The 26,328-nt window shown below is 33.9% G+C and overlaps 1 protein-coding gene across 1 annotated transcript in view; it reads right to left on the bottom strand.

The window, feature by feature from the left end:
- ADGRB3 (adhesion G protein-coupled receptor B3) overlaps window positions 1-26,328 on the bottom strand; it is a 797,924-nt gene that overhangs the window by 488,791 nt on the left and 282,805 nt on the right. Inside the window, exon 2 of the mRNA XM_019929178.3 lies at window positions 5,336-5,446. Within this exon, the coding sequence (XP_019784737.1) occupies window positions 5,336-5,446 (111 nt within the window). The remainder of the gene's footprint in view (window positions 1-5,335; window positions 5,447-26,328) is intronic.

The following is a 26,328-nucleotide window of genomic DNA, read 5'->3' as shown; positions in this document are numbered from 1 at the left end:
ATGATCTACAGTAGAGAAGTAAGTTTTACTTGAAATGAAGGAAAATTCCTCTATGATTTCTCTTAATTTAATCTGGAACTAAAATTTACTAAAAAAAATAGGGCTTTAAAAGTCACTGAATGTCTGAATTCATTAACTTTCTTGGAGTAGGCATCACCCTGAGACTACGTCTAAGTTCTATTATGATCCAAAGTCATGTCCCAAGGAGACTTAAAGTCAAGAATTTCTAAGACCATATCAACAGGCTTCTAATTCTATTATGGAATGGTGTTCAGGATAGATTTTTAACTCTAATTTGAAAACTTGCAGTTGCTTTCCTACAAATACAAAATTGGGCCATTTACCTGCTGGCAGGAACTAGTTAAATTAAATTTAGACTTTGGTGAAAAAGACACTTTTTCTTCACTTGGTGAAGTGTTTCTGAAAACTCTGTATCACTGATTATATAAATCAAGGAGCAATTTATATTTTACAGATTCTGCTTAGAATTTGATTTGCCTTTAGCAGAGAATTCAACTGATAGAGTATGATGATCCATTTTCCACCTTTTTTGGAAAGGTTAATACATGACTTAGAAATGACTTGCAGTGCAACTCAAGGCATCTGGTCCACGGGCTGGGACTCTAGGACAGATGAAGTTTGGACCAGAGTGTAAGTCAACTTGCTGATCACTGAGAAGTTCTTTTTCCAAAAAACAGAGTCAGATGAAATAAAACATGTGTTTGATAAAGTAGTTCAAGTTACATTCTGGTGTAAGCTTCTTATCTCCTCGAGGGCCCATGACAACCAGGTCACAGACAAGCACACTTTGAGTAGCACTGTTTGGAAGCATTTGCTCTTATACTGGTCTACAGTATGCACCCAGAGGTGTAAATAATATAATGCATTTATAACTGGATATATATCATAAGGGCACAGTGGTAACTGGGATGACATATTCTATTAAATAGGACATCTTTTCAGTGTTGTGATCAGTGTTTGTCCTGGTCATGCTCTATACGTCACCCTTGATTATTTCAGTATTTTTTGCCTTTACCAATTTATATATAACTAATCTATAAAAATGTTATTCAATGACCATTTGAATAATATTTAAAGCTATGCCTCATAGTTTGTTCTTTTACATGAAAGAATACTCTATCAAGGTTAAAAATAATTATTTTAGAAACCCTATAATATGACAATGGTTAAAAAATATCTACCCATATATGTATACGTGCACATATATATTTAGCAGTGAAAAAAGTTTAAAGTTGGGGAAAATCTAATGCAAATTTTTTTCTTGTGATATTTCAACCTGTCTTTATGATGAGATTAAGTGAAGTAGAAATATTATGGTTCAATGTGATTAATTAAAAGCCAGAAAACCTTGAACATTGTGAATTCTATAATAAGTAAAATGATAAAGGTTATGAATACAATTAGTTCTATTTTTCCACAAGAGCACTGCATTGTTATGATGGCAGGAAAAGAAGGTTTAACTAAACTGAGCAATGAATCAAGATCAAGAACGATTTTTATGTGCATTTCTGTAAAATTTTGGGTTGCTTCTGAATGTATGAAGCTACAATGATGTTGAACAAGCTAGATAATAATGACTGGGTCATGAGAGATTGATAATTAGTGTTCAGAATTGGCATTATTCACTCCCCTTCCAACTGGTGGTTCATTCTGTTGATCAAAACCGAAACAAATAAATGAATAAGATATATATGGGCTTTCAAATTCTGAATCAAATCTTGCCATTGAAATACTGGCCCACCTACGAAAATGACCCCATTATATCTCAATCTATAATTTCAAGTGACATTTCCATGAAATAGTTATGATTTCCATGCTGCCACAGCGTCATCCCAAAAGGCATGAAGGCTGTTCTAGTCAAGCACATTGGGACTTTGTGAGAAATACTTTATAGCAAAGATATTCTGTAAAAAATTCACTGACATTAAGACAGTAAAGTATACTATTTTTAATATATATGTCTTTGGAGATAGCACAAACTAATTTGGTTCCTTAACTTGTAACTTAAGGCATATTACACATTAGGTATTCTACATTATGTAGAAGGATTCAGTATCTAAGGTACTATTAAGGCTCTTTATTCTGACGCGAAACATGAAAGGGAAATGAAAAAGCACTGCTATTAAAGTCAGAAGCTCTGTCGTTGATGGAAAGCTACTGCATATTAGCTCTGTGACCTTGAGAAAGTCACTTTATTTCTCTGAACCTCTCAATAAAATGAGTAATACATATACCTCAAAACCTATTTGTGAGGATTAAATGAGGTAAGGTATGGGAGTGCATTTTAAACTATAAACAAAATACTAATAAAAAATGTTGCTAGTATGTTAAAATCATGAAATTAGAAACACACAATTTTATTTTTCTGTTTTTGATAACATGTGACATACTATTTTCCCCACTGGAATAAAAGACTACTTTCCTAAACATGTTTATAGGATCATTTGATAACTATGATGTTAAAAATCATCAGTATGTATAATTAAGATGTCCTAAGCCATCTTGTTGGTATTTAATTTAGATGTCTATATTAAATATCTATATCTTATCATGGCATTTCACTTCCATCGACTATAAATAGAGCTGTGTCCTAGACTATTTGAGCATTGTACAATTATGTCCAAACTAGCCGATCTCAGTTACTAAGCTGACCAAAATGGTCAAGTTATTTTGATAAAGTAATGTGACTTTACTAAATATTACTCTTCTAAAAACATTGCCAGTCACATTATTACTTTATAGAAAGTTTGTTTTTAAATACTGGGTTGACTGATCATAATGATTGAAGAGGCCAGGTTACTCATTTTGAGAAGTAATTCTTAAGTTATACGGTTTGATAGCTTTTGCTTTGTTTTTCCTCATGACTAACATAAAAATATATTGTGTCTTATTATTCAGTTTTACCCCTATTGCATTATTCTTTGTTCTCAAATTAATGCTAGCAATTACTCATCATTATTTACATGCAACACCAATTTCTTGGTTTGAAAGACAAATAGAAAAGTATAAATAAAACAACTTTTGTAGAATTTTATTGTGTTATACTGAGCTGTATTTATTCAGACTACCTTAACATTTGAAGAAAGTATAATCTCAGAAAATATTTAAGGGCAAAAAATAAAAAACCTGCTCTTTTTAGCTTTATAATTGCCTCGTGTCAAATTATGTATTTTAAAAACTATGTTAAATAATGCAGTTTTCCAGTCTTTAATCAGTATCATAGAAATGTAAATTTAAAATGTCTTATACCTGTATTTATATTTACCTATACGATATTTGGTTTAAAATGAAATAATAACTATATGTTATTCATTAGTTAAAGCATCCAATCAATATTTTCAGAACTTTAATTCTGAAGTTCATTGACTTTTCTGACTTATTGTTAACAACATGGGGAAATAGTTTTAAAGCTCCTCATGGATCTGTCTAATAAGCATTTCATTTATTTTACCAAATCATTTGTCCCTATATATTAGATACAAAACAATGCCTGGAAAATAGTGAGTAGATTAAAATGGAAACTAGTAATTCCTCACTAAGAAAATAGAATGTTCCTTGTGATTTGAATTTGCAAAAAGGTTTCTGGCTGAAAACTCTGAATTTTCTTGGTATGTGTCACAGGCAAATCCAAAAACTAAACTTATATAAAAACTCCTAGCCAAATTGCATAATATTCATGCATAAACTAATTTTGCTACATTATTGGAAATTTAAACTATGGTTCACCATTTCATTATTAAGTGACCCCAATTTTAAGGAATTTCAGTAAACCAATGTCTGCCACTTCTTTTGCAAAATGTCAGGACACCTCTAATCTTACAGAAATGCCCCATGAAACAGCACAAGAAGGAGTCTGAGTAGTCAGCCCATGCCCTGTGTCTTTACTTAGAGTCAGTCACCCCCTAATTTCTGGTCAGTAGTTGAGACTTTTTGATCCTTGTAAGGGAGAAAAATACATTTAGAAATTTGAAAATTTGCCTGAACCTGGTCATGCACTTTTGGACTTGTTCAATCAAATAGTAAAAATATAAATCACCTTTTCTTAAATAAGAAGGTGCATGAAAAGCAATCTAGATAAGCAAGTTTTCTTCATTTCTGGATTTGGCTGCAACATATATTTTTAAAAAGATAAAAAAGTGTCCTTAATGTAGAAGTTATTCTAAATGTTCTTCCTTTTCTGAGAGTTCTTTGACCTACTTGCCACTAATGTATTCAAGTCTACTATTCACCCATTACCAAGAGCACAATTCATTAAGAATATTTGCATTTTTGAGTTATAGATTCAAATCTAGTGTTCTGAATAAGTATTATCCTAAGATCACATGAACTAAAGGAAATATTCATTCTTCAAGGGAATTTCATCAAAATCAGTCTGAATGTCATGTCAAAAAGCTGGTCATGTGCTTGAAACTTCTGTATTAATAGTAAAACACATCATCTAGATTGGAATGTATAAGACTTTATGAAGACATAGATGAAACTGTTAGTTTGCAGTTTCCTGCAATAAAACTGACAGATGAAAATGTTTATAACACAGATTAATCATGTTTTCATTTAAGAATGTTCTACATTCAAAGAGGGGAAATTATAGCCCATATATTATGATGAGACAAAAGAGGAATGCATTTATTTGTTTATATATATATATATATATATATTTGGAGGGATGTATTTTAAAGTAATCTAACTTATTTAGGATTAAAAATACTATAAACCAAAAAATCATTTTTGTTGATAGCTAATTATTTGGAGTGTATTATACCTTACTAATAAAGACTGTCAACTGTTTATTATTTAGCTTATATAACAAAACTCTTTTCAAATTAAAGATATTAAATTCTAAAAAAAGTTTCTGACTAATTGCTATACACTTTAACAATCAATTAATATTTATATGATACATGACAACTGAAAAAATTTTCAACATATTAAATATTAAATTTCATCAACTAAAGTCCTGCTTAATATATTAATTCTAAAAAAGTCCTAAAATAATCAATTATTGATGAAATAACTTTGCTGAGTTTCTTTAAAAGTTTAATGATACATTTTAAGTAGTTAATTAACATAAGTAAATAATAATATGTAAATCCTAAATGTCCCACAATGAAATCAAAATAAATCTTACACATTTTTTGTGCACTTTTCAGTTCACAGCTACTTCATTTATGGACTTTAACTGGTGACAAAAAAAAAATGGTTCAAAAAATATTAGCTCCAAAAACTGACAAATGTGCAGCAAAAGATTATGAAAACATGCAGTGGTTTCATTAAATTAACAACAATAAATAGAAAAATGTAACTAACGTATTACCAGTTTGTGCCATAAATTTAGCAGCATCAGCTTGTTCCTGAGGGACCCTTTTTTCATGAACAGATCGAGGTCGCTGACTTTTAATTGTATGATCTCCCATCATTCCAAATTCTAAAGACAGAATAAAGGTATATGAAAGCTTGTGTGTAGACATTTCTCACAAATTACATCACTATCTCATGCAATATGTTCCTACACAGACCTAGAAGTTACTGATTAAATCCACGATTCTAAAATTTTTCGGCTGATCTGCTTGGAACATTTCTAAACTCAAATCAAAAAAATCTATAAACAAGAACAAGGTTTCAAGAAACAATGCTAACAGTCAGAGAAATGACACATCAGGTTTTAAGTCAGCTGAAGTAACAGAAATAGTGTACTCTTTTCTGATCGTGTTTTGCAGCAATACATGAGAAAAAATACAACCACAGGGCTAACTTTTGTTTTTCAGAGATAGAATCCTGATGCAAACCAGCTGTTGCTTTGCTGAAGAATCATCACCCCCGACAAGTTTTTTCAGCACATCCTTGAGGAGTGAGTGACCATGTAACCTAATTTACCTAAGGCAAACATTCACTTGATGGACTATTTTCCCAAAGACGAGGTTGCCCTTAGTGTCCTCCAAAGCTTATAGAAAATGGTGGCTTAGATAACTCTCATTCTCTCCCGCCTTGTGCCCACATAATTCTTCATCCCTTTTCTAACCACTTGGAAGAGAGTGTTTTCTCCTTTAAAAGTTATGTTTAAGAGAGAGAATGACTCCAGGTTTCTGTTATTTAATCCTTTCAACATATACCTCCTAGGAAAGGAAAATAATCTGGGCCTAACTCAGAGACAGATGGGGGAGAGAAAAAATAAGCTGAACAAAAGAATAGATTCCACATAGCATACATTTATTTAATCTATATGCTTAGAAATCTGTAAGCATTCCATGCTTATTTCACTGTTACTGTAAAATAATCGAATAAAACCAAAGCCTGATGAATGGAGTGGTTAGTTCTGGCTCACAGGACTGTAGATGGGGGAAGAGCATTGCTGAGGGGCAGGGGTCAGTGGTGCTCAATGTTCCAAGAAAAGTTTTGGGTCTTTAACACCAGGTCTTTCATACATGACACACATGACTGGGTAAAATATGTTCTAATGATAGTGCAAATAGATTGCTAGAACTAATAATGTCAACATTTGGGAATGGATAATTTCACCAGCTTATTGTTGTGGCTTTTCCCATCCATCTTTAAATCATCTTCTGCTAAAAGATTACAATGTACCTTGTACGATTAAGCAGTGTATTTTTTATACACAACTCTGATCTTTTATGCAAGGAGAAAAGACTAGCACATGTTTTTGTCCAGCCTGGCAGATTTCCTCATATATATTAAAGTATGGCTCCTGACAGATTGATTTGTCAGAAATTCTTTCAAGATATTCTACCCAAGAGAACATCTCATGAGAAATCTGAGAAATCTAAATGTGTGTTTGTTTTTATCAGTTTAGATAAAATCCAAGGCAGGAAATGGAAATTTTCATAAAATGTCAGTTGCTTTAATCTCATAAAATCCATCACTGTTTTCCATTACTGCCAACATCCTTTCATTCCATTCCTTTATGTGTACGTTACGTGCTGCCTAAACCATGCTTCATTCTGCTAATGAGAAGTATCTAATCACCTATCATTTAATGATTTGGGAAAGTGACCACGTAGAAAATTTATATCTAGATTCCTGCACTATCCAATATTTTGAAATATTATATATAATTGAAATTTCTCTGGATCTGAAAATAGCGAAAGAAATTTAATAGTAATTTTTATTAACAGTATGCTTTACCTTCTGTCCTCTTGAATTTATCATTTAAATTGTGTATGTGTGTGTCTATCATTTAGGGCATCTGAGTCAGAGCACATGTTCACATAAGTAATATGGGGGCTCTGATGCTTACACTAAGGTAGTTTGGGCACCCGGAGGGCAAAGGACACCAAAGAAAGTATCCAATGCCTACAACTTCCTAACTACAAGGTAACTTTATTACCTGTTCTAGTAGAAGGCAATTCTTCAACTCGGTGGCAGCATGATAATAGCCTGCAATTTGTTTTCTAAGGAAAAATTGTTTACAGGGATTATGATCCTGAAATTTAGGGGTCTGAGGATATAGGTTGGCTCTGAGATCATTTTAAAAGTGTCATATTCAATTTTTAATGATTTCTGAAATTTAAACACGAGTAAAGTACTATTTTTTTTAAAATAGGCATTAGTATTTCAGTGAACTATTTCACATTATTAGCTGGAATGTAATTGAAGCTTCTCAAATACAAATTACAAATTTTATATTACAAATTAAATTTCCATATTCTTCACTCTAGTCACTTCTACTTATTAATAATCAATGTTATATGAGCATTAGTGCTAATGCCTTATCATGGGTCATAGCATTTAAGAAATTCTTCAATCATATGTGGACTTGATTACATAAGTTTTACATAATCGAAAGTTTAAAATAAATTTTCTGATTATTGTTACCAATATAATTTATATTAAAAATTACTTAAAAATTAAAACTATTCAATAATATGAGGTCTTGATATAACTAAATTCCCTATAAGATAGAAGACATGCTAACAATTTACTTCTTTTTCTCAGATGGAAAAGCAACACTATGGTGGTATTTTTTTAATGTGCTAGACGGATTGTTTCAGACCTTAAACAATCCTAATTTGTAAGTGAAACACATAAACTCTTATCTAATTAAGTGAGTTTCTTCTGCCAATGTTTATGTGCCAAGTGTCTGAAAAAAATCTTCTTTGTTTAAGGGTTGTTATCAATGGTAAAATTTAACAACAAATGCTATGGCTCCATCCATTTCTCACAATGGAATACTTTCAAAATATTTGTGCTCTCTTTCAAGATGATATCATATTCAATTTTCTTCATTTCTCATGAATATAAAGGCCAATTGGATCATCTAAACTTAGGGAGAAAAAGCTATCATTTTTGCTATTATTCTCTTATTTAGTGAATATGAGTTGAGGTAAACCTTTAGTGTGTTATGCTTTCTGAATAATATCAGTTCTTCATGGTTGTTGACTTATATTCAAATGATTCTGAGGTGGCAAAGATCATATACTACATTAGTTACACGAGAAAAACAGCATAGCCAAATAAAAAGATGATCTGCTTTGGTAAAAGCAATGAAAAGCAAGTTATGAAATCAAATGAAGTCATGTACAGCATAATATTGTATATGTACATATGGTACATGGCTTATGAAAATACAGGGTTATTTCCTATATCTTTATGTTGATGGTATCGATGAAGTGGTGGATAAATAACTGCGTTCATATATAAAACTCATATGGCTTTCCATGTTTAGGCACATTTTCTCATACACACTCTTTCACTGTGCTTCTTGATAAAAAGCAGTAGTCTCTGGAAGTACGGTACAATCAAAGTCACATGAAAAAAGGTTTTGAAAATCTGTTGCTTTAGGTATAGTTTTATGTCTTTTCTTCTCCCATCCAGGAATATTATAAGTAGATCGTTAAGAAACAAATACACTTGAAAACTGACTCTTCATAATCAATTATCAGTCATGAAGTTTTTGTCTGGAAATCAAGGGTTATAATAATGTGAAGTCATCAAAAAGTTAAAACACACACATATCCACTTGTTATTTTACCATGTTTATCCTTCAATGTATGGACAAGTAGAGCAGCAAATTAGTCAATAACAGTTATTACTGCAAACTATCTTGCAATATAAATATTAACTTCACATTGTTAGCTAGCTTTCCTTCGCATTTCTACAGAAACTATTCTAGCCTACTGTTGCTTCTCAAGAAACTCCCAGAGATATGCCCTACTTTTAATCTACAGCCAAATTGCACTACTTTTTGTCATGGAAATGGTCAAGCCAACGCAGCCTTTCTCTTATTTTCCTTCACCTGAAACATCTGTTCCTCCAGCCATGCCTGCAATAAAGCCCTCTCCAAATCCTCCTCAAATGGCACCACCTCCATGAACTAACCAACTAATCAGAATCAGCCTCTGTCTGCCCTAACTTCTGTTCTGCTTTGTATCAATAATGGACTTTTACTTATTAGACTGTCTTATTCCCCCAACTGGATTATGAACTTATATGGAAAGGAAGTATGTCTTACAAGTTTTAAAAGCACCTCCTGCTTTGCATATAACTGGGGCTCAATATTTATTCTATAAATAACTTTCATGCTAAGAATTGCTTCTCCAAAAGGCAAATTTCTAGATGCCTAGAACCATTTCTTTAACTTGTTTGGTGAACAGTTCAATGGGGAAAAGATAAAATTCTTAGAGAAGTACTTAAAAGTTAATTATGTATGATTATGATGGTCAACATTTCTTTTGTCAACAGAGTTAACTATTGTTGCTATTGTGTCGATAAATATATTCAGATTATTATTTAAATAATTGAAATATTACTTTATTTAGAACTTAAATCTCACTGTCCCAAAACAAAGCTTAATGCCCTAAAACAATGCTTAATTTTTGTCAATAAACATTTATCAATTACTTACTGTTTTAGGTATTAAAATTACAAACATAAGTAAAGTATGGTCTCTGATATTCTCACACCCAAGAAAACCCACTAAACATGGCCTGTTCCTTTCAAATACATAAAATTATTTACCTTAATCAAAACATTAAGCTGCACTTGTATGTTATTAAATTCGTTCATTTATTTTTACACTTATTGGAAACAGAGTTGGCACAATTATGTTGCATGCAGATTTTTTGTGTGCATAAGATGGTCTGGAGATATTTAGGTAGTGAAGAAGAGAGCAGATCATCAGTCATTTTGATAGTCTTCTGTTTTCTGAGATTATTTAAAAAAATTTTTTTGGAATATGATTAGACGTCAAAATTGTTTTCTCTCCCTCAACAACTCTTTGTTGAGTGCCTATATAGTCAGGTGTTTTATGAAAACATAGAGCTGATTGGGAAAAAGACTATTATCTACATCATCAAAGATATTTCTAGAACTGGCATGAACTATTGGAAACAAGGAATTTTAAAATTAGACATCATTAGCTGGAATTCTGAAGAACGCTGTTTAAGAAATACATTTTACTGTTAATTATACATTAATTTCATTTTCCCAAAGAACCAAACAGGAATAGAATAAGTGGATGAAAGACAATTTCCAAAGAATTAATTCAAATTAATGACAATTATATAATAAATATCAGGAAATATTTAAATAAATTTTGAGAAAATCAAAAATTAATATTAAGAAATATTTAAAATAAATTAATACATGTTAAGAAATATTAGAAATCTGAGAAACCCATCATTAAAAGTTGAAAGGTTAACTGATATTCTTTCCTTCAAATTATTTCTTGGTTCTATTGCCGTAATTAGGTACGTGGTTATAGGCATGAAGATGCTATTTATTACAATAATAAAACAGAATCTTGCTTTTCAAAATACTCCCACAGAAATGATTTTATTAGGTAGTCGGCCATGACTCTGTTAAGTAAATGGGTGATTTTGTGGCACTTCTAAATTGGACAAAACATAGTGTAATGAAACGATATACTGATAGCATGTTTATAGAAAAAGTTTAAATGATCAGATGTTTTCAATTAAGTTGTGAAATTATGAAACCCAAACTATTTTATAGAAGAGATTGTCAAATATATTTAGTGTATATACTCTTAGTCAATGATGATATATTCTAATTCATTTTATTTCCAAATAGAAGCTTTGAAATAATTACATATAATGATAGATTCCTTTTAGAACTTTTCAAACATGTATTCAAAAATTATATTATAAAACATCTTATCTAGAATGATTCCAGGACATTTGGGGTGTAAACCCTTAAATCATCATTTTTACACTTACTCAGTCTTACTTCTGGGAAATGTTAGTAAACTGGATGCACGGTTCCATGTAAGAAATCATCAACGTGTGAAATCATGTAGGAATTATTTGTTAATATTTCTTATATATTATCCAATTGCATTTTATGATCTCATCTCTTTTTGAGATAACTTTTGGATTTGTATAAACTATCAGTAATGGTTTGCTTGAAAGATACTTTATTTGTTGGTGATGAGCAAAATAAATGTAGAAGCACATAAATAATAAAGCAATTCTACTTCCAATAGCAAACTAGTAGGATTCATCTTTCCTTGTTGACCTGTATCAGAATTTAATTTAGCATTTTAGTACATCAGTGGCAAAATAAGATGCTGTGTTGCGAGTTCCAGCACCTTTTGTAGGGGACTAAAACCCTCACACTATAAGACGTGAATAATCTTATTGCTAAAGTGGCCCAATAAGATCTTAGGGATGTGAATTACAAGAAAGTAAACTGGGTTGTCCCTGGATGAAGCATTTCTACATTTTCCTAACAAGACCAGGGCTGGCTTGCTTTCCTTCCAAGCTCTCTGACATGCAGAGGGAATCAGGCCCACAGAAAGCTTCTTTGAGGCCTTATTAAGAACCCTGGAAAGTATCTCTACCCGATTAAATGTGAAACTTTTGTAGGGGTTTAAGAGGCAATGAGTGAGAAATCATGGTTTGATTTGAATTTTAGATAGATAGATTACTGTAATTGAAGAATGGATAGCAGAGTCTAGGGGAGCAAAGTTAGAGGCAACATAAACTATGAAGAGCTACTGCAATTGTCCATATACAACTATTTGTGATTGGGTAGGGCGTCGGGTTTGATCGATGGGTCACCAGCAGCTCCTAAGCCTGGGGGAGCAAATGGATGGGGTACCCCCATTAGATAAGAATCAGAAGTCCCAGCTTACTGCAGGTTGAGTACGTCTTTGGACGATTGGGTCCAAATTGTTGGCAACTAGAGCAATTGTCAGTGTCCCAAAAGTTTACAGGGAAGTGTTTTATAAGAAAGTTTACACTTAAAAAATGTGACACTTTTAGTATGGTATTTTTGAGAGATGTTACCTTTGTATATATATTACATTATGCGTATTGTATTATATGTATTATATTATGCATTCATTTAGAATGTTTAAGAAAAATGACTCCTCTATGATTTTTTAATTAAGGCTTATATCCATATGGGACTTTTCCACTTGCTGAAGTTCAATCTCATTTCCTATAACAGTACAGCACAGAATAATTTAACTTAAAGCAATATCACTGAACGCATATTTACTGAAAGAAATAATTTAACAAGATACCCCATGAGAATAATTAGTACATTCTACACTCCAACTGAAAGTTAAAAGATTAGGTGAATTGTTGCTTCACCCAAACATCTCAACATAAATACACAGTGGGTAAACCATGAATGGATTTTTCATGCTTTTTCATAAGGCACTGGTATCTGGATAGTTCTGAAACATATTTACTGCACTTAAACCACCTTCATGTGACTCACATGATCTCAAGCTTGTACCTGGAGGTAAGAAAGAAGTTCCTTTGTCATTTATGCTTTTTAACTCATCTATTTTGTTCCCACAGAATTTCTTTTTTAGAGAATCTATAAATATCAAAATAAATAGTTCTACTCATGTTTTACCATTTATTGCTATGTTTTTGTGTCTTATCACATAATGTTTTAGTTTACAGCAGTATCATTGTATACATGTTTACTGAAAGAAATATCAAAACTGAGTTTTTAATGAAAATGATTCCACTAAGACATACATATAGTGCTTACAGCAATTTCTAAAAATAACTATAATACTATCTTAACTATCCTCTCAATACTCTAGCTTATTTTTCAGGGACACATGAATACATGTGGATAATAGTTTCAGTATTTTTCTAGTCTATAAATTATCCTTATAATCAATTAACATATATTCAAACTTGTTTCCATCATTTATCATTATCTGTATTGAAGCCCAAGGGGCATTCTATAGAGAGAACTAAAAATGATTAGCCATTTCAAAGCAGTGTTTCAAATACCTAGAGACAAGGAAGACCATTAAACTAAGATGTGAGGTGCAGCTGAATTGTCAGGGTGGACAAATAAAGTGAAGACCAGCAGATGCAGCTCCTGTTTTGAGCATCACACCTGAAGTTCTCCAAACCTTTTTCCTCCTGTTGCAAAAGGGGATTCTGGGAACAGGGTCTCTGAGGTCTTCTGAAGCTCTAAAATTGCATTACTTTCTCAGGTCAGAAGTTGGCACATGAACATAACATACAGGCCGTCTCTCAGCAGACCTGGAGGCCTAGAGGCTCTGACCAAGGTTGACTGGGGTGTGCAGAGACACACAGGCACCCGAGTCTAAGTAAAACACAGAGTTGTAGTTGCTTCTAAAGCTTTTCTTAAGTCACTCAGTGTGGAACAGTTCCCTGGATGCATGTCTAAGCACCAAAGCAAGGTTTACTTTGCATGGGAGGTCTCAAGATTGCACAGTACTTATTTAAACACCTTAGCCAGCATCCACGCTGGAGAGGGAATTTTTTAGAAGACAATATGCTTTCAAAGGCATTGAGCATGAATAGAGTCCATTCGTTCAACAAACATTAAATGAGCAATTACTATATTCCAGACAGGATTCTAGGTACTGGTGATATAGCCATGAACAGAGTAGACAAAAATTTGTTTTTGTGAGAGAAAATTTTATAGTTATTCCTAGTCTGATAGGCAAGGCTTACAAAATCTTTCACAAATATTAAATTTACTAGCCAGCCCTTGGAAAGTTTCATTATAAGCAGTCAAATATATATGTATCAGATTAATAACTTTTAATTTCACTCTTTCATTCACAAACTGCTTCAGATAAAACTGATTTAACTGCATGTCTCATTCATATCATTCAACAGAAATCGGTTAAGAGGACCACTTAGATGAAAATGGTTGACTCAAAAGCCGGGTCACCATATCCAAAACAATGCTGTGGTCTCATTGGTTTCTCTTCTATTATCTTCAGAGTTTTCTTTCCTTTCAATTTTAATGGATTTTGCTATACACTGATCTAGTCTCTTTATACCCCTTAAGAAATGTTTGTTCTTTCTCATTCCATTCACTATTGTCATATTATATCCTTTATATCTTTTTATTTTTGTAAACTACCCAAGAAGACATAAATATGCTTTCATTATACCATGCCTCTCTATTTTCCTGTGGCCAGATATTTACATCTATGTTGCCTTCAGAGGTTTGCCTCCAGAGGAAAGACTCCTAGAAGTGGTTTTGCAGTGTGATGTCATCTCCCATCCCAAATATACTTCACAACAAATAGTGAAGGTAGGGAAAATGTTAGATTTTTTTGATCTATTTTCTGTCAAAATACAACACCCCTCTTCATCCTAATTAGTGCTTTCTCTTGTCCAATTTTGCTTGATATTAATACTATTATTGCTGCTTTGTTAACGCCTTTGCTACATTTTTTTCCATATGCCTTCTACTCTTCAGTGTCATTTTGCTTTAAGCATATATCTTATATAAAACATGTATAGTTGTATTTTAAAAATCCCATCTGATCCTCTTCCTTTTAGTAGGAAATTAAATCCATTGACATTCACTATATTTATTATAAGGTTGGACTTATTTCTTCCATCTTATATTAGGATTTCTCTTTAGCATATTTTCTTGCTGTTTCTTCATTTTTCCCCTATTTAAATTTTTTTGGATCAGTAGGAATTTTCAGTTACATTTTTTCCTCTAGTTATCCTTCTTCAATTATTCCAAGTGCTGTACACTAATTTTATCACATACACTTAAGTAAATTTTTAAATCTATCACTATCTATAGTGAATCAGTATCTGTACTCTTTCCCAAACCAAGACAAGAATTTGAGTGTGCTATCCATGTCTCACTGTCTTGATACTCACATATCATTTATTTCCAAATGATTGTATATTGTGCTGAAATAATTAGACTTAACTATTAGTATCAGCTATTAGTCTATCAGTATTAATTTCTTTGTTGATCTTTCTTAGATTTGTTTAATTTTGATCAAGTACATCCTTTAACAGAGAAGAGTCTAAAATTGACTCATCTTGCCTTTACACTTGAATGCTAGTTTGGCTAGACCTAGAAATTTAAGGTCAAGAAGTTTTATCTTAGTTCCTGGACCAGGGACTGAACCTGGGCCCCCAGCAGTGAAAGTACTGAGTCCTAACCGCTGGACCACCAGGGAACTCCCAAGGTCGAGAAGTTTGTTTTTCATACTGAACTTTGATGATAACTTGGACCCTGAATGCCGGTATCCAGTGTTGCCTGTGAGATATCTTCTGGTAAGAGAATTTGCTATTCTTTCTGGAAGGCTTTTTTGGGATTTTTCCTTTTATCCTTGGAAATTTTACCAATGTATGTCTAGACATCAGTCTTTCTCACTCAGCTTACTTGGTACTCTGTTCCCTTTCCATACAAGGACCAACCCTTTAGCTGAGCACACTGAGGGCTTTTCTCCAACTTCCTCTTTTCTTGGTTTCCTTCCATATCGGGGTGTGGAGGTTCGGAGTTACTGCAAGCTGCTCTCTGCTTCTATCCCAGCCCCTCTGTATCCACTAAGAACTTCCTCTGAGAAAAGTCAACCCCTGATTTCTGACTATTAAAGGATAAGTGCAAACCATATTACTTTCCATGTCGTTCTCTGAACAGTTCTCTTTCCTACTTACATAAGTCTTTCAAAAGCATATCCTCTAATTGCTCACTTTCCCCTCGCCCAATAATGTCAGGCTATCTGACTTCAAGCCTCCTTCCCGGAATGAAACTGCTCTCTGGGAAGTCAGCTGCCTCTTAGAAACTGTCACGTTCATCCTGATTCCTTCAGCATTTGACACTCTCCCACGCTCCCCCGTCCCACAACTTTTCCTAAAACGTTCACCTCCCTTGGTTTTCAAAGCTGACGATTTGATTTTCTTCCTCTTCCTGACGGCCTTCCATCCATTCCATTGCTTTAGTGGCTCTTCATCCTCTAAAAGCTAAGTTTTCCCCTCGGGATTCATCTCAATACTCTCTCCCTGAGAAATTCCATCCATTCCTACAGACTCAGGTACCGCTCTTGGGCAAGCAACCATCAGTCTTCCACTTCTCTAGGCTGAACTATCTCCAGACCACCTACACTACAGTGGCCCCTAGATACTGTGACACAAACTTAGTATCTACGAAAACAAGCTAATCCCTGCCTTTACAAGAGCCGGTCCTAGATGTGCATTTCAAATTTAGTTTTAATAAACATATGGTGCTCAAGATAAATCGTTTGTGAATAAAGAGCAAAATAAAAGTTGACCAGAAATAATGCAGAAAATTTTCTTAGATTTATCAAAAACATCCTGATGGACCAGTTTGGTTATGTAAAGATGGGCCTTGGCACTAAATCTGGAAAACTGAAGGTGATAGAGAGATATTATTTTGCATAATAACAGAGTAGTAATTTGAAATTTACTGAGGTTGCCAGGGAGACAAGGTGAGGCTTCCTGGGGAAAATAGAGGAAGGACGTGAGGTTAAAAGGAGAGGCTTCAGGAGTAAGGAGAGAACCGTCCAGAAAAATGGTGGAAAGTTGAGACCAGAGGAGAAAACTGTTGGATTCCATGTGGAAGGAACATCAGGATCAATTTTAAGAACACTGATACTTAAGTATAAATGTATATACTGTGCTGGGTTGAAATAAAATCCCTCTACACTACAACCAACTTTTATTAAAAGCCTATACCCTGTATTAGAAATATTTACAAAGAGGTGATTAAAGAAAAGAAAGATTGATTTCACATTGAGGTTGACAAGGGACAGAATAAAGAGAATAGCCCAGACACAAAATACAAAGCAACGATTGATGATATAGCTAAAATACATGTAAGAGTGGATGGGCAGGAACACACAAGTCCTCCCTCAAAAAATCCTTAGAGATATTGGGAGTATATTGAATTTATAGTTCTAAATTATGTGGCAGATCAAGCCAAGTGTTTATTTAAAAATTATACTAAGGTAAAGATAGTCTTCCAAAGGCTGGAGAATTTGGGAGCACATCAATGATAACTGTAGGGTTACAACTTGACATTCTTATACTGGGCTCTGGATAGCTCATACTGTAATATATATTAAACATTGTCCCTCAGCTGATTTTGTACTTTCTGAACCATATGCAAACTCTAACCTAATCTAGCAAGGAGTCCTAAGTTGTTTACTAGTCATCACCTAACTGGGTTCTACAGGACTGGTGGCCAAGTGGCCAAGGATTGGCAGAGAGGGTTAAAGACGGCATCTCTTATATGCTAAATCCTTCCCTATTTTGGTTTAGGGCTTTTTCTTCTTCCCTCACCCCAACCTTCACAGGAGACACTAGCTTTGACTATTGTGAACAGTTTCACCAAGACTTAAGTGGGAGACGTAATTAAAGTTTTGCTTTTCTGAAGGAAAAACAATGTCTTCTTTGTGTTGTAGTTTTAATGTTTTCCTTAATTATAATATCTCTTCAAATCGATGTATTCTGTATATTATTATCTCTTTGCCAGACGTATATGTCAGGGTATGTCTTCTAGGCTGGGATCTACCTGGCATAACAAGTTATTTTAAAGTGAATATATTGGATTTTTGATGACTAAAGTTTGATGAGTCAACACTGTAAAATAGCTGTACCAAAACTCAATAGAAACTTTTGAGTTTGGGATTGACATGTACTCACTGCTATATTTAAAACAGATAACCAACAAGGACCTACTGTATAGCACAGGGAACTCTGCTTAATATTATGTAACAACTAAAATGGGAAAATAATTTGAAAAAGAATAGGTGCATGTATATGTAGAACTGAATCACTTTGCTGAAAATAACACAACATTGTTAATCAACTCTACTCCAATATAAAATATTTTTTTTTAAAAAAAAGATCATTAAGAAAAATTTTGGTTGCATTTTCTAAAGTGTGGAATTCAGGACTTTTGGTCTACTTAGCATTTAGTTGTGGTCACTAGTGTTTTACAGAGGAATATTGATAAATATGTAGAAAGAATACTGCTCAGAATGGTAAAAGAGTGAGAAATGGAGTGAAGACTGTCTCAAAAATTATAGTTTAGTGTCAGGCTTATTTTGGAAGTAAATTTTGAGTGCCCAATGGAAAAGCGCTTCAGGGAAAAGAATCTAGTAGAAAAGCTAGGGAAAACTTAAAGAATCAAACCTCATTTTAGAATTATAATCTCTATAAGTACCACAAAAATAGATTCTTATTAGAATCAAACACTGGGTATGTTTAGCTTGGAAAAAAACTCAGGAAGAAATGATAATTTTCTTTGGATATCTGGAAACCTCAAGTAGCAGAAGGATTGCAAATAAATTAACTATGTTGTTTATTAAGAAAGAATTAAGGGGAAGGGTCAAATCCATAGGAAGAAATTTCTAACAAATTGGGGTCCATAAAACAGAGTGGGTGGCCATATGAAATACCAAGCTGTTGGGCTTCCCTGGTGGCGCAGTGGTTGAGAGTCTGCCTGCTGATGCAGGGGACATGGGTTCGTGCCCCAGTCTGGGAGGATCCCACGTGCCGAGGAGCGGCTGGGCCCGTGAGCCATGGCCGCTGAGCCTGTGCGTCTGGAGCCTGTGCTCCACAACGGGAGAGGCCACAACAGTGAGAGGCATGCGTACCGCAAAAAAACAAACAAACAAAAAAAAACAAGCTGTTAATCAGTGGAAGTACTTAAGCAGTGGCTGTGCGACTAATGAGTATTGTAGCAATAATTCCTACATGGATGTATCTCGGATTCCTAGAATCTGTGATTCTTCCTGTTCCCCCAACCCCATAGTCTATCAATTTTCCACTGTCATGTGTCTCCATCCAAAGCATGTTCCAAATCTGTCAAGGTCTCTTCAGCTCCACCACCACCACTCAGGTCCACACCCCACTAGCCTCCAGCACTGGGATCATTGCAATGACCTCCTAACTGCCCCCCACCCCTGTCACCACTTCTGCTTACAATCCAGTCTCCACAGAGCAGAAAAGCAGATATTTTAAAAGATAAAACAGATACTGTAAATCCTCTTCTTAAATTCCTTTCATGTCTTCCCAACTCTTAGAATAAAATCTAAACTCCTTACTCTGGGTCTTATTAAGAGCCCTGTGTAATCTGCCCAGCCTACATTTCAAAAACCATCTCACATCCTTCTCCCCATGACTAACTGTGTTCCAGCTGCACTGGCCTTCTTTTAGCTCCTTAAACATACATTGATTTCTTTCACTGGAAATCTCTTCTGATCTTTGCATGGTTGATTCATTCTTGTCATTTTTATCAAAGCTAAAATCTCACCTCCTTCCAGAGGTGGTCCCTGACCACCAAATACAAATACAGTCATTCTCTAAAACCTGAATTTAATTCTCTACAGAACTTATCAATATCTGTGTTATTTTTGTTTTTATGTATTTGTTTAATAACTGTATCCATCAACACACTAAAATATGAGCTTCATAAGACTAGGAGTCTTGTCTATCTTGTCCATCACCATATCTTGTGCCTTGTAACTGACTAAAAAGTACAATGGAGAGAGAGAGGAAAAACAGAGGAAAAAGGGGAAGAACTTGATTATTATTGAATAATATCATGATCTTAATCTTACTCACTGTACTCTGGGTGACTTCCTCAGATCTACCTTCCAATTCACAAACATTCCCCTTGACAGTGTCAAATTAGTATTTAACCCATCTACTGAATTTTTAACTTCAGTGACTATATGTTTTATTTTTGGTAGTTCTATTTTTTCCAAATCTATTTTCTGTTATGTTGTTCTGTATTATTTCTTTATTATTTCTATACTTTTTAAAAAACACTTTAAACATATCTCTTTTATGGTTTATTTAAGGATTTTGCTTGTTTGTTTTCTATTTTGGAGTGTGCTCCTTGCATTACATCTGTTGCTTCCCCTGCATGGCTTTTGTTTTCTCCTATATTTTATTTTATTGAGTGTTCATCTTGCACAGCATTTTCTCCCCTATGAAACTCCTATAATCCTCACTGTAAAAACATCCTTTCACAGCAGTAAATTTCTTGGTTCTAGGTTGCTATATCACAAAAACATCAATTTCTATCATATACCTGCATGGCATGTGCTACTATTTGTTTCTTTTGTTGGGGGGTGTGCCTTTTTTCTCCCCACCAAGGCTCTTGAAAGAAGGTGAGCTTCTTTCTCACTGTTTCCTGGGGCCATCAAATAAAATTTCTCTAAACCTCCTTTGACAGAAAGGGTAATTCTGTGAGGCCCCAGGCTTTATGTAGTTGAATTGATTTTAGTTCTCCAAACCTACACAGGTTGAGGACATTCTTCTCTCCACATAGCAACAATGAAATCCTAATTCTTAACCATTTAGAGCTTATAACTATTCAAAATATTTAAAAGCCCCCAGCTTACCCCTAATACTTTGTCTTTTGTCTTTTTATTGTTGTTGTATTTTATGGACACCTATAAATCTCCTTTTATTTTCAGTGTGCCTCATTTTTGTTGTCCTAACATTTTATCCAGCATTTCTATGAGTTTTTATCAGGGCTGGGGTCCACCCACATCACTCATTCTGCCATATTGTTCGAATCCTTTCCAAAAGTTAGGTATTGTGTTTAAGTGCTATCTTCATCATGAGTTAGGTTCTATTATTATTCCCATTTTAGACATGGAGATGACGACGTTTCAAGAGGTTACATTACTTGTCCATCATTATACAGTGAGGATGTTTTGGGCTTGGGATTCAAAAAGGTCACATATAATTGATGCCCAAGCCAGGCTTTCAAGTATAAGGCTATATAATTAATAGAATCCCTTTCAACTTTAAAATTAATTTTTTATCCTTGCACTTTGCATGGTTTATTTCCCTACATTGGAATATGTGGTTTCATGGTGTTAATAATGATGGAATATATAATCAGGCTAGTGTTTGCTCAGAGATTTTAATAATCTCAGCTGCAGTTCACTTCCAATTGCTTTGTAGGTTTTCCATGATACTCCATGGGAAGGAAAATATGCTAAATTAAGAGTTTCACAAAGTGAATTAATATTAAGATGCCCTAAAAAAGTATAATCTTATAGTGTCATTAACATGAGGTTGAATATAATGGAAATATTTTAATGGTGAGTAATGTATCTTACTGCTCCTTCCCTAATGTTTTCATCATTGACGATAGATGCCATTTTAACTTGCCTTTACCAAAATTTCCTTTACTGAGCATAAATAAGAAGATGCATTTATATTTTCAATAAAGAATTTAAAAGTGTGAGTACTAGGCCACATTACATTCATTCGGGAAGAGGCACATAAAAAATCAGAGAAATTTATATATTCAATCTTTCAGTTACTGAGATTGAAAAGACATTAATTTTGGTGTCCTCTACAGACTTAAAGGTTTTCTGACTCCAATTTTAATAAAAGAATAAAACTTTACAACAGTACTCAATTCTTCTTAGTAAATGGCCGAAAAAGAACTGAACTCCTTTACCAGACAAGCAATCCGTTAATCATTCATAAAGGTCACGACTGAGCCACACAAGAACTTAATTTTTCTGCGTGACAGTGCTCTGTTTTTCTCATACCCTATGGTTTTAGAGGATCAGAATTTCCCACTACCTCAAAACACTAGCTTGACCTCAAAAACAAGTCTGGAAAAAATATTCTTCCAGACATTAAAAAAATGCAACATGAACAAATACCAAATGATGTCTGACATTTAAGAATGACCTTTGTGCAGCAAATAAAGTCATTTTCCAAAAAGCCAACATTCAAACTTTCCCAGAAACACATTTGCAAATGAAAAGACATCACCAGCTAAAACAGTAATTGCTAGCCATAAACCTTTTTTTTTTTTGCAAACACCACTAAAATTAGTGAAGTTAAATGCCCAGATTAAGAAGAAATGCTCCATCGATTCTCATGTCACTTTTGTAGCACTGTTGAATCGGTTTTGGTAACTTTACTGAATGAACATTTTCTTTTTGCTAAACTGCCTTCTCTTGCAGCCTCCTCTAAAGACGGAGAGCATCTTATGCCAGTATCCAGACAGTCTCACTGAATTTAGTGACTTACAAATTTAAAGGAGGTTCATGGTTTGCTGTCTTGACCTCAGGTTTTGCCCTTGAAATCTCACACTGATTCTATAAAAAGCAATCTCCAGGCTTCCTGGAGCAGGTTGTCTGGAAAACAGTGGTTAGAAGCATTTTGGTTCTACCCTGAGACCAGCCAGTAAGTGATATCAGCAAATACATTAACAAAGTTACCATAAAATTCTTATATGCATATACCTGGAGAAAACAATAATTCAAAAATTACATGCACCCCAGTGTTCACTGCAGCACTATTTACAATAGCCAAGACATGGAAACAACCTAAATGTCCATCAGCAGAGGAATGGATAAAGAAGATGTGGTAAATATATACAATGAAATATTACTCAGCCATAAAAGGGAATGAAATAGTGCCATTTGCAGAGCCGTGGATGGACCTAGAGACTATCATACAGAGTGAAGTAAGTCGGAAAGAGAAAAACAAGTATTGTATAATATTGCTTATATTTGGAATCTAGAAAAATGGTAAGATGAACTTATTTGCAAAGAGAAATAGAGACACAGATGTAGAGAACAAACTTATGGATACCAAGGGGGTAAGGGCGGTGGGATGAACTGGGAGATTGGGATTGACATATATACACTACTATGTATAAAATAGATAATTAATGAGAACCTACTAATAATAATGTCACTTACACTATACATTAAAGCGCAGACATTCAAAATTAGGTATGTCTGTTTTCAAGGCCTATGTTCATTGCTTTACAATATTAAAGTAAATACACAAAGGGACAGCATCCATCCCCTGAGTAAAAGTAATTCAAGTTCATTATGGAAAATAAAGATGCCAGAAAAAAAAATTATGTTTATCCCTATTCCAAAAATTTCTTAGTACTGCCAAAAATTTCTTACTACCATTATCTTCCAAGTTTTAAACTTTCTTTTGGGGGGAGGCATATGTCATAAGATGTTATGAGGTTTCCTTTAGAACTTGTACAGGGGTGACGTTATAGTGCAAAGATTTCACTGTTGAGAACAAATTTACTGAATTAAATCTCCAGCATCTGCCATGGACACAAGAACAGCTTTTACCATTGAAAGTCATCCCAAGGTAAGGGTATTGATGGTGTTTTTCCCAAAAGAAGAAAAAGAGGTCTCTGGAGAATCACTGATATATTTAGGGGAGACTAAAACATTTCCTGGTTGGACATTCACTGAAATCATCAGACTTGCTTGTCAGCCATGTGTTGTCACATAAAGAGGAGAAAGCACCAGTGGGAGATGCTTCCATGAGACCACGTCAACTAAAAATACAAGAGTGGGTTAGTTTTTGCAGCTGAGGGAGGGGGATGAGGATATGGATATCTTCAGGGTTTAAAGATAACAAGATTTAGAAGGAATGGAAGTGATACCTTCTATGGGCAATCAGAAAGTCACAACATGGAATCACTTTTGAGAATTTTATGACTTCACTTTCAGTTTAAGATGAGAATGAAACTTCTTTGTGAAAATGTAGGCAGATGAACTAAGAAAGTCAATATGAGGAGGTATATATATATATACACACACACACACACACACACACACACACATATATATATTTTTTTTTTTTTTTTTTTGCAAGAAGCACTTTTAACTGGCCAAGGAAAAGGGTTTTGTTTTTGTAAAAAGTCAGATCAATATATTTCCAGGAAGTAATTTTCACCCCTACATATTTTCACATAGAGATGTTACTCTTTTTCTATTTACAGTGCTAGGTACAGACTAAGTTTTTAACAAATACTTATGGCTTGATCAGTTGGTTGAAGATAACTCAGACTTGCCTGAGGCATGGAAAGTACAGGGTGAAATAGGAGGAAAGAAATTAGAGATTGGTGAATGTGCGTGAAAAAAGACTTTCCTCTCTGGTTAATAGCTTGCCCAGGCGAGAAAGTGCATTTGAAAATTTCGAAAAGATCTCTCTCCAAGAGCAAACTATTATTAATTTCATTCTTTAAAAACAGAAAATAAAATAGTAATCTTGGTTTCTAAAGCTTCCTCATTTTAAAGCTTATTGACTTTTTCCTGTGATAAAGGTTGGGTGAGGTCTACAAAACAAAGAAGGATCAGAAACTGCTTTGGGAGAAGGCCCACATTTGGGATTGGAAGAGGAAAGTGGAACTTTGAAGTAAGATTGAGAGAAATAGTGAAAGCAGACAGAAAACCTAGGAGAGTATTTCACCAGGGAAGCCCAGCATTCAATGAATAAAAGGGAGTTTAGAAGGTTACTGGATTTGGAGATTAGGTAATCAATGGTGACCCTCAAGAATCAAATAATTTTCAAAAAGATGAAAGAGAAATAACTTGATTAGAAACAGAAAAATTAGAATTGAACATTGATAAAGCCAACAGATATGTCTTTTTGAGATTCTAACAAATGCAATGAAGAAATAAGATATGTATAAAATTAAAAGGGGAAGAGATAACCATATAACTTATTGATTTTAATATTAAGGAGAATATTATATTTGTAAATATTAGATTTTATTGAAATTAATAATTTTCAGAAAAAAATTAACAATAGTAATTCAAGAAGCAGGAAAGATACTTAATTGTCCAATAAACAAAGAGGACAGAAAATGTTGTTAAAGAACTATATGCAAATAAGGATCAGTTTCATATACCTTGGGAGAGGCTGACTTTTAAACTTTTATAACAAAGCTATTTCCTGATATACACAAAATGTTATAGAACTTGCAAAAGATGAAAAACTACCTAATTTGTTTTATAAAATTAGGATATCAAAGATAGCAAAATATAACAAACAAAATGGTTAAAAATAAAAAGCATAAAGCAAAATAATTTATGTGAAAGTCCTAAATAAAATGCTAGGATGAAATTAATAGTGCATGAGAGGAAAAGGTCTCTCACAACTGGGTAAGGTCTGTTCATGGAATTATGTATCAATATTAGAAAATCTTTGATAAAATGTATACCTTTAGAGAGATCTGGAAAAGCCTGAAATTCATCAACTTTTCTTAATTAAAATTCTTTTAAAACTAGTGTAAAACAAAGACTGTTGCCCACCCTCCAGTTCTACAAGGGGCAAGTCATTAGCCACTGCAGTCACTGACACAGTGCACCTGAAAGGAGTTCAGGATGAAAAACAGGATAAAGTGCTCTGTGCTTTGGAAAAACAGCCCCCTTAGATAGTTAGGATGCATGTCCCAGGAAAAAACGTTAGTGAGCCCAGATTCTCGCATCTTCCCATACACAGAAAAGCACTGAAACCATTAACTGAGTTGCCCACCCCTCAGGACTAGCAGTAATCTTTCACCCGGAAGTATGCTTGGCTTCATGCACCCTCTTTGCCAAAATCATACACACACCGGCCTCTCCCTTTACCTCTTCAGAGGAGCAGTTCCTCAGAATTACTGACAGGCTGTCTCCTGGGCTAGAGTCCTCAGTAACGTCCCTGAATAGAATGAAAACTCACAGCTCTCACACTGTGCGGTTTTGTTTTGTTTTGCTATTTCAGCCAACACTCAGAATCCTCAATCTGATTAGGGAAAACAACCACAGAAGTATCAAATCAACAGCCTTATCATACTTAGAAACAAAACTCTAGAGACATGCTCATAAGTAAAAAGCACAAAAAAGGATGCTCATAATAACAATGATTGCTTCGCATTAGTTTGGAAGTAGAACCAACACAATTAGACTCAAAGCATTTATACAACACACATAGTGGGAAAAGAAACCAATTGTCTTTATTTGCAGACAAAATTATTTACCTAGACAGACCAACTGAAAAACTGGTAGAATTAATAAGATGTCATTATGTCTGCATATGTGATAAAATACCCCAATTAATAGCCTGACTATAATCAAAAATAATAAAGTATAAATATTTTCTTAAAGTATACTAAAATTATAACACAAGCAATTAATTTAGCAATAAATACGCAAAAGCTTTCTGAAGCAAAACTACAAACCTCAGTCAGAATTACAGAGTGTGCCAGACACTGTGCTTCACAGTACGACGTACAATTACCCTTCATGTATGTATAACG

Source organism: Tursiops truncatus, chromosome 12, assembly GCF_011762595.2.
Source record: "Tursiops truncatus isolate mTurTru1 chromosome 12, mTurTru1.mat.Y, whole genome shotgun sequence".
Classification (NCBI taxonomy): domain Eukaryota; kingdom Metazoa; phylum Chordata; class Mammalia; order Artiodactyla; family Delphinidae; genus Tursiops; species Tursiops truncatus.
The sequence above is the reverse complement of the archived record's forward strand: the minus strand, read 5'-3'. Positions and strand labels throughout refer to the sequence as shown.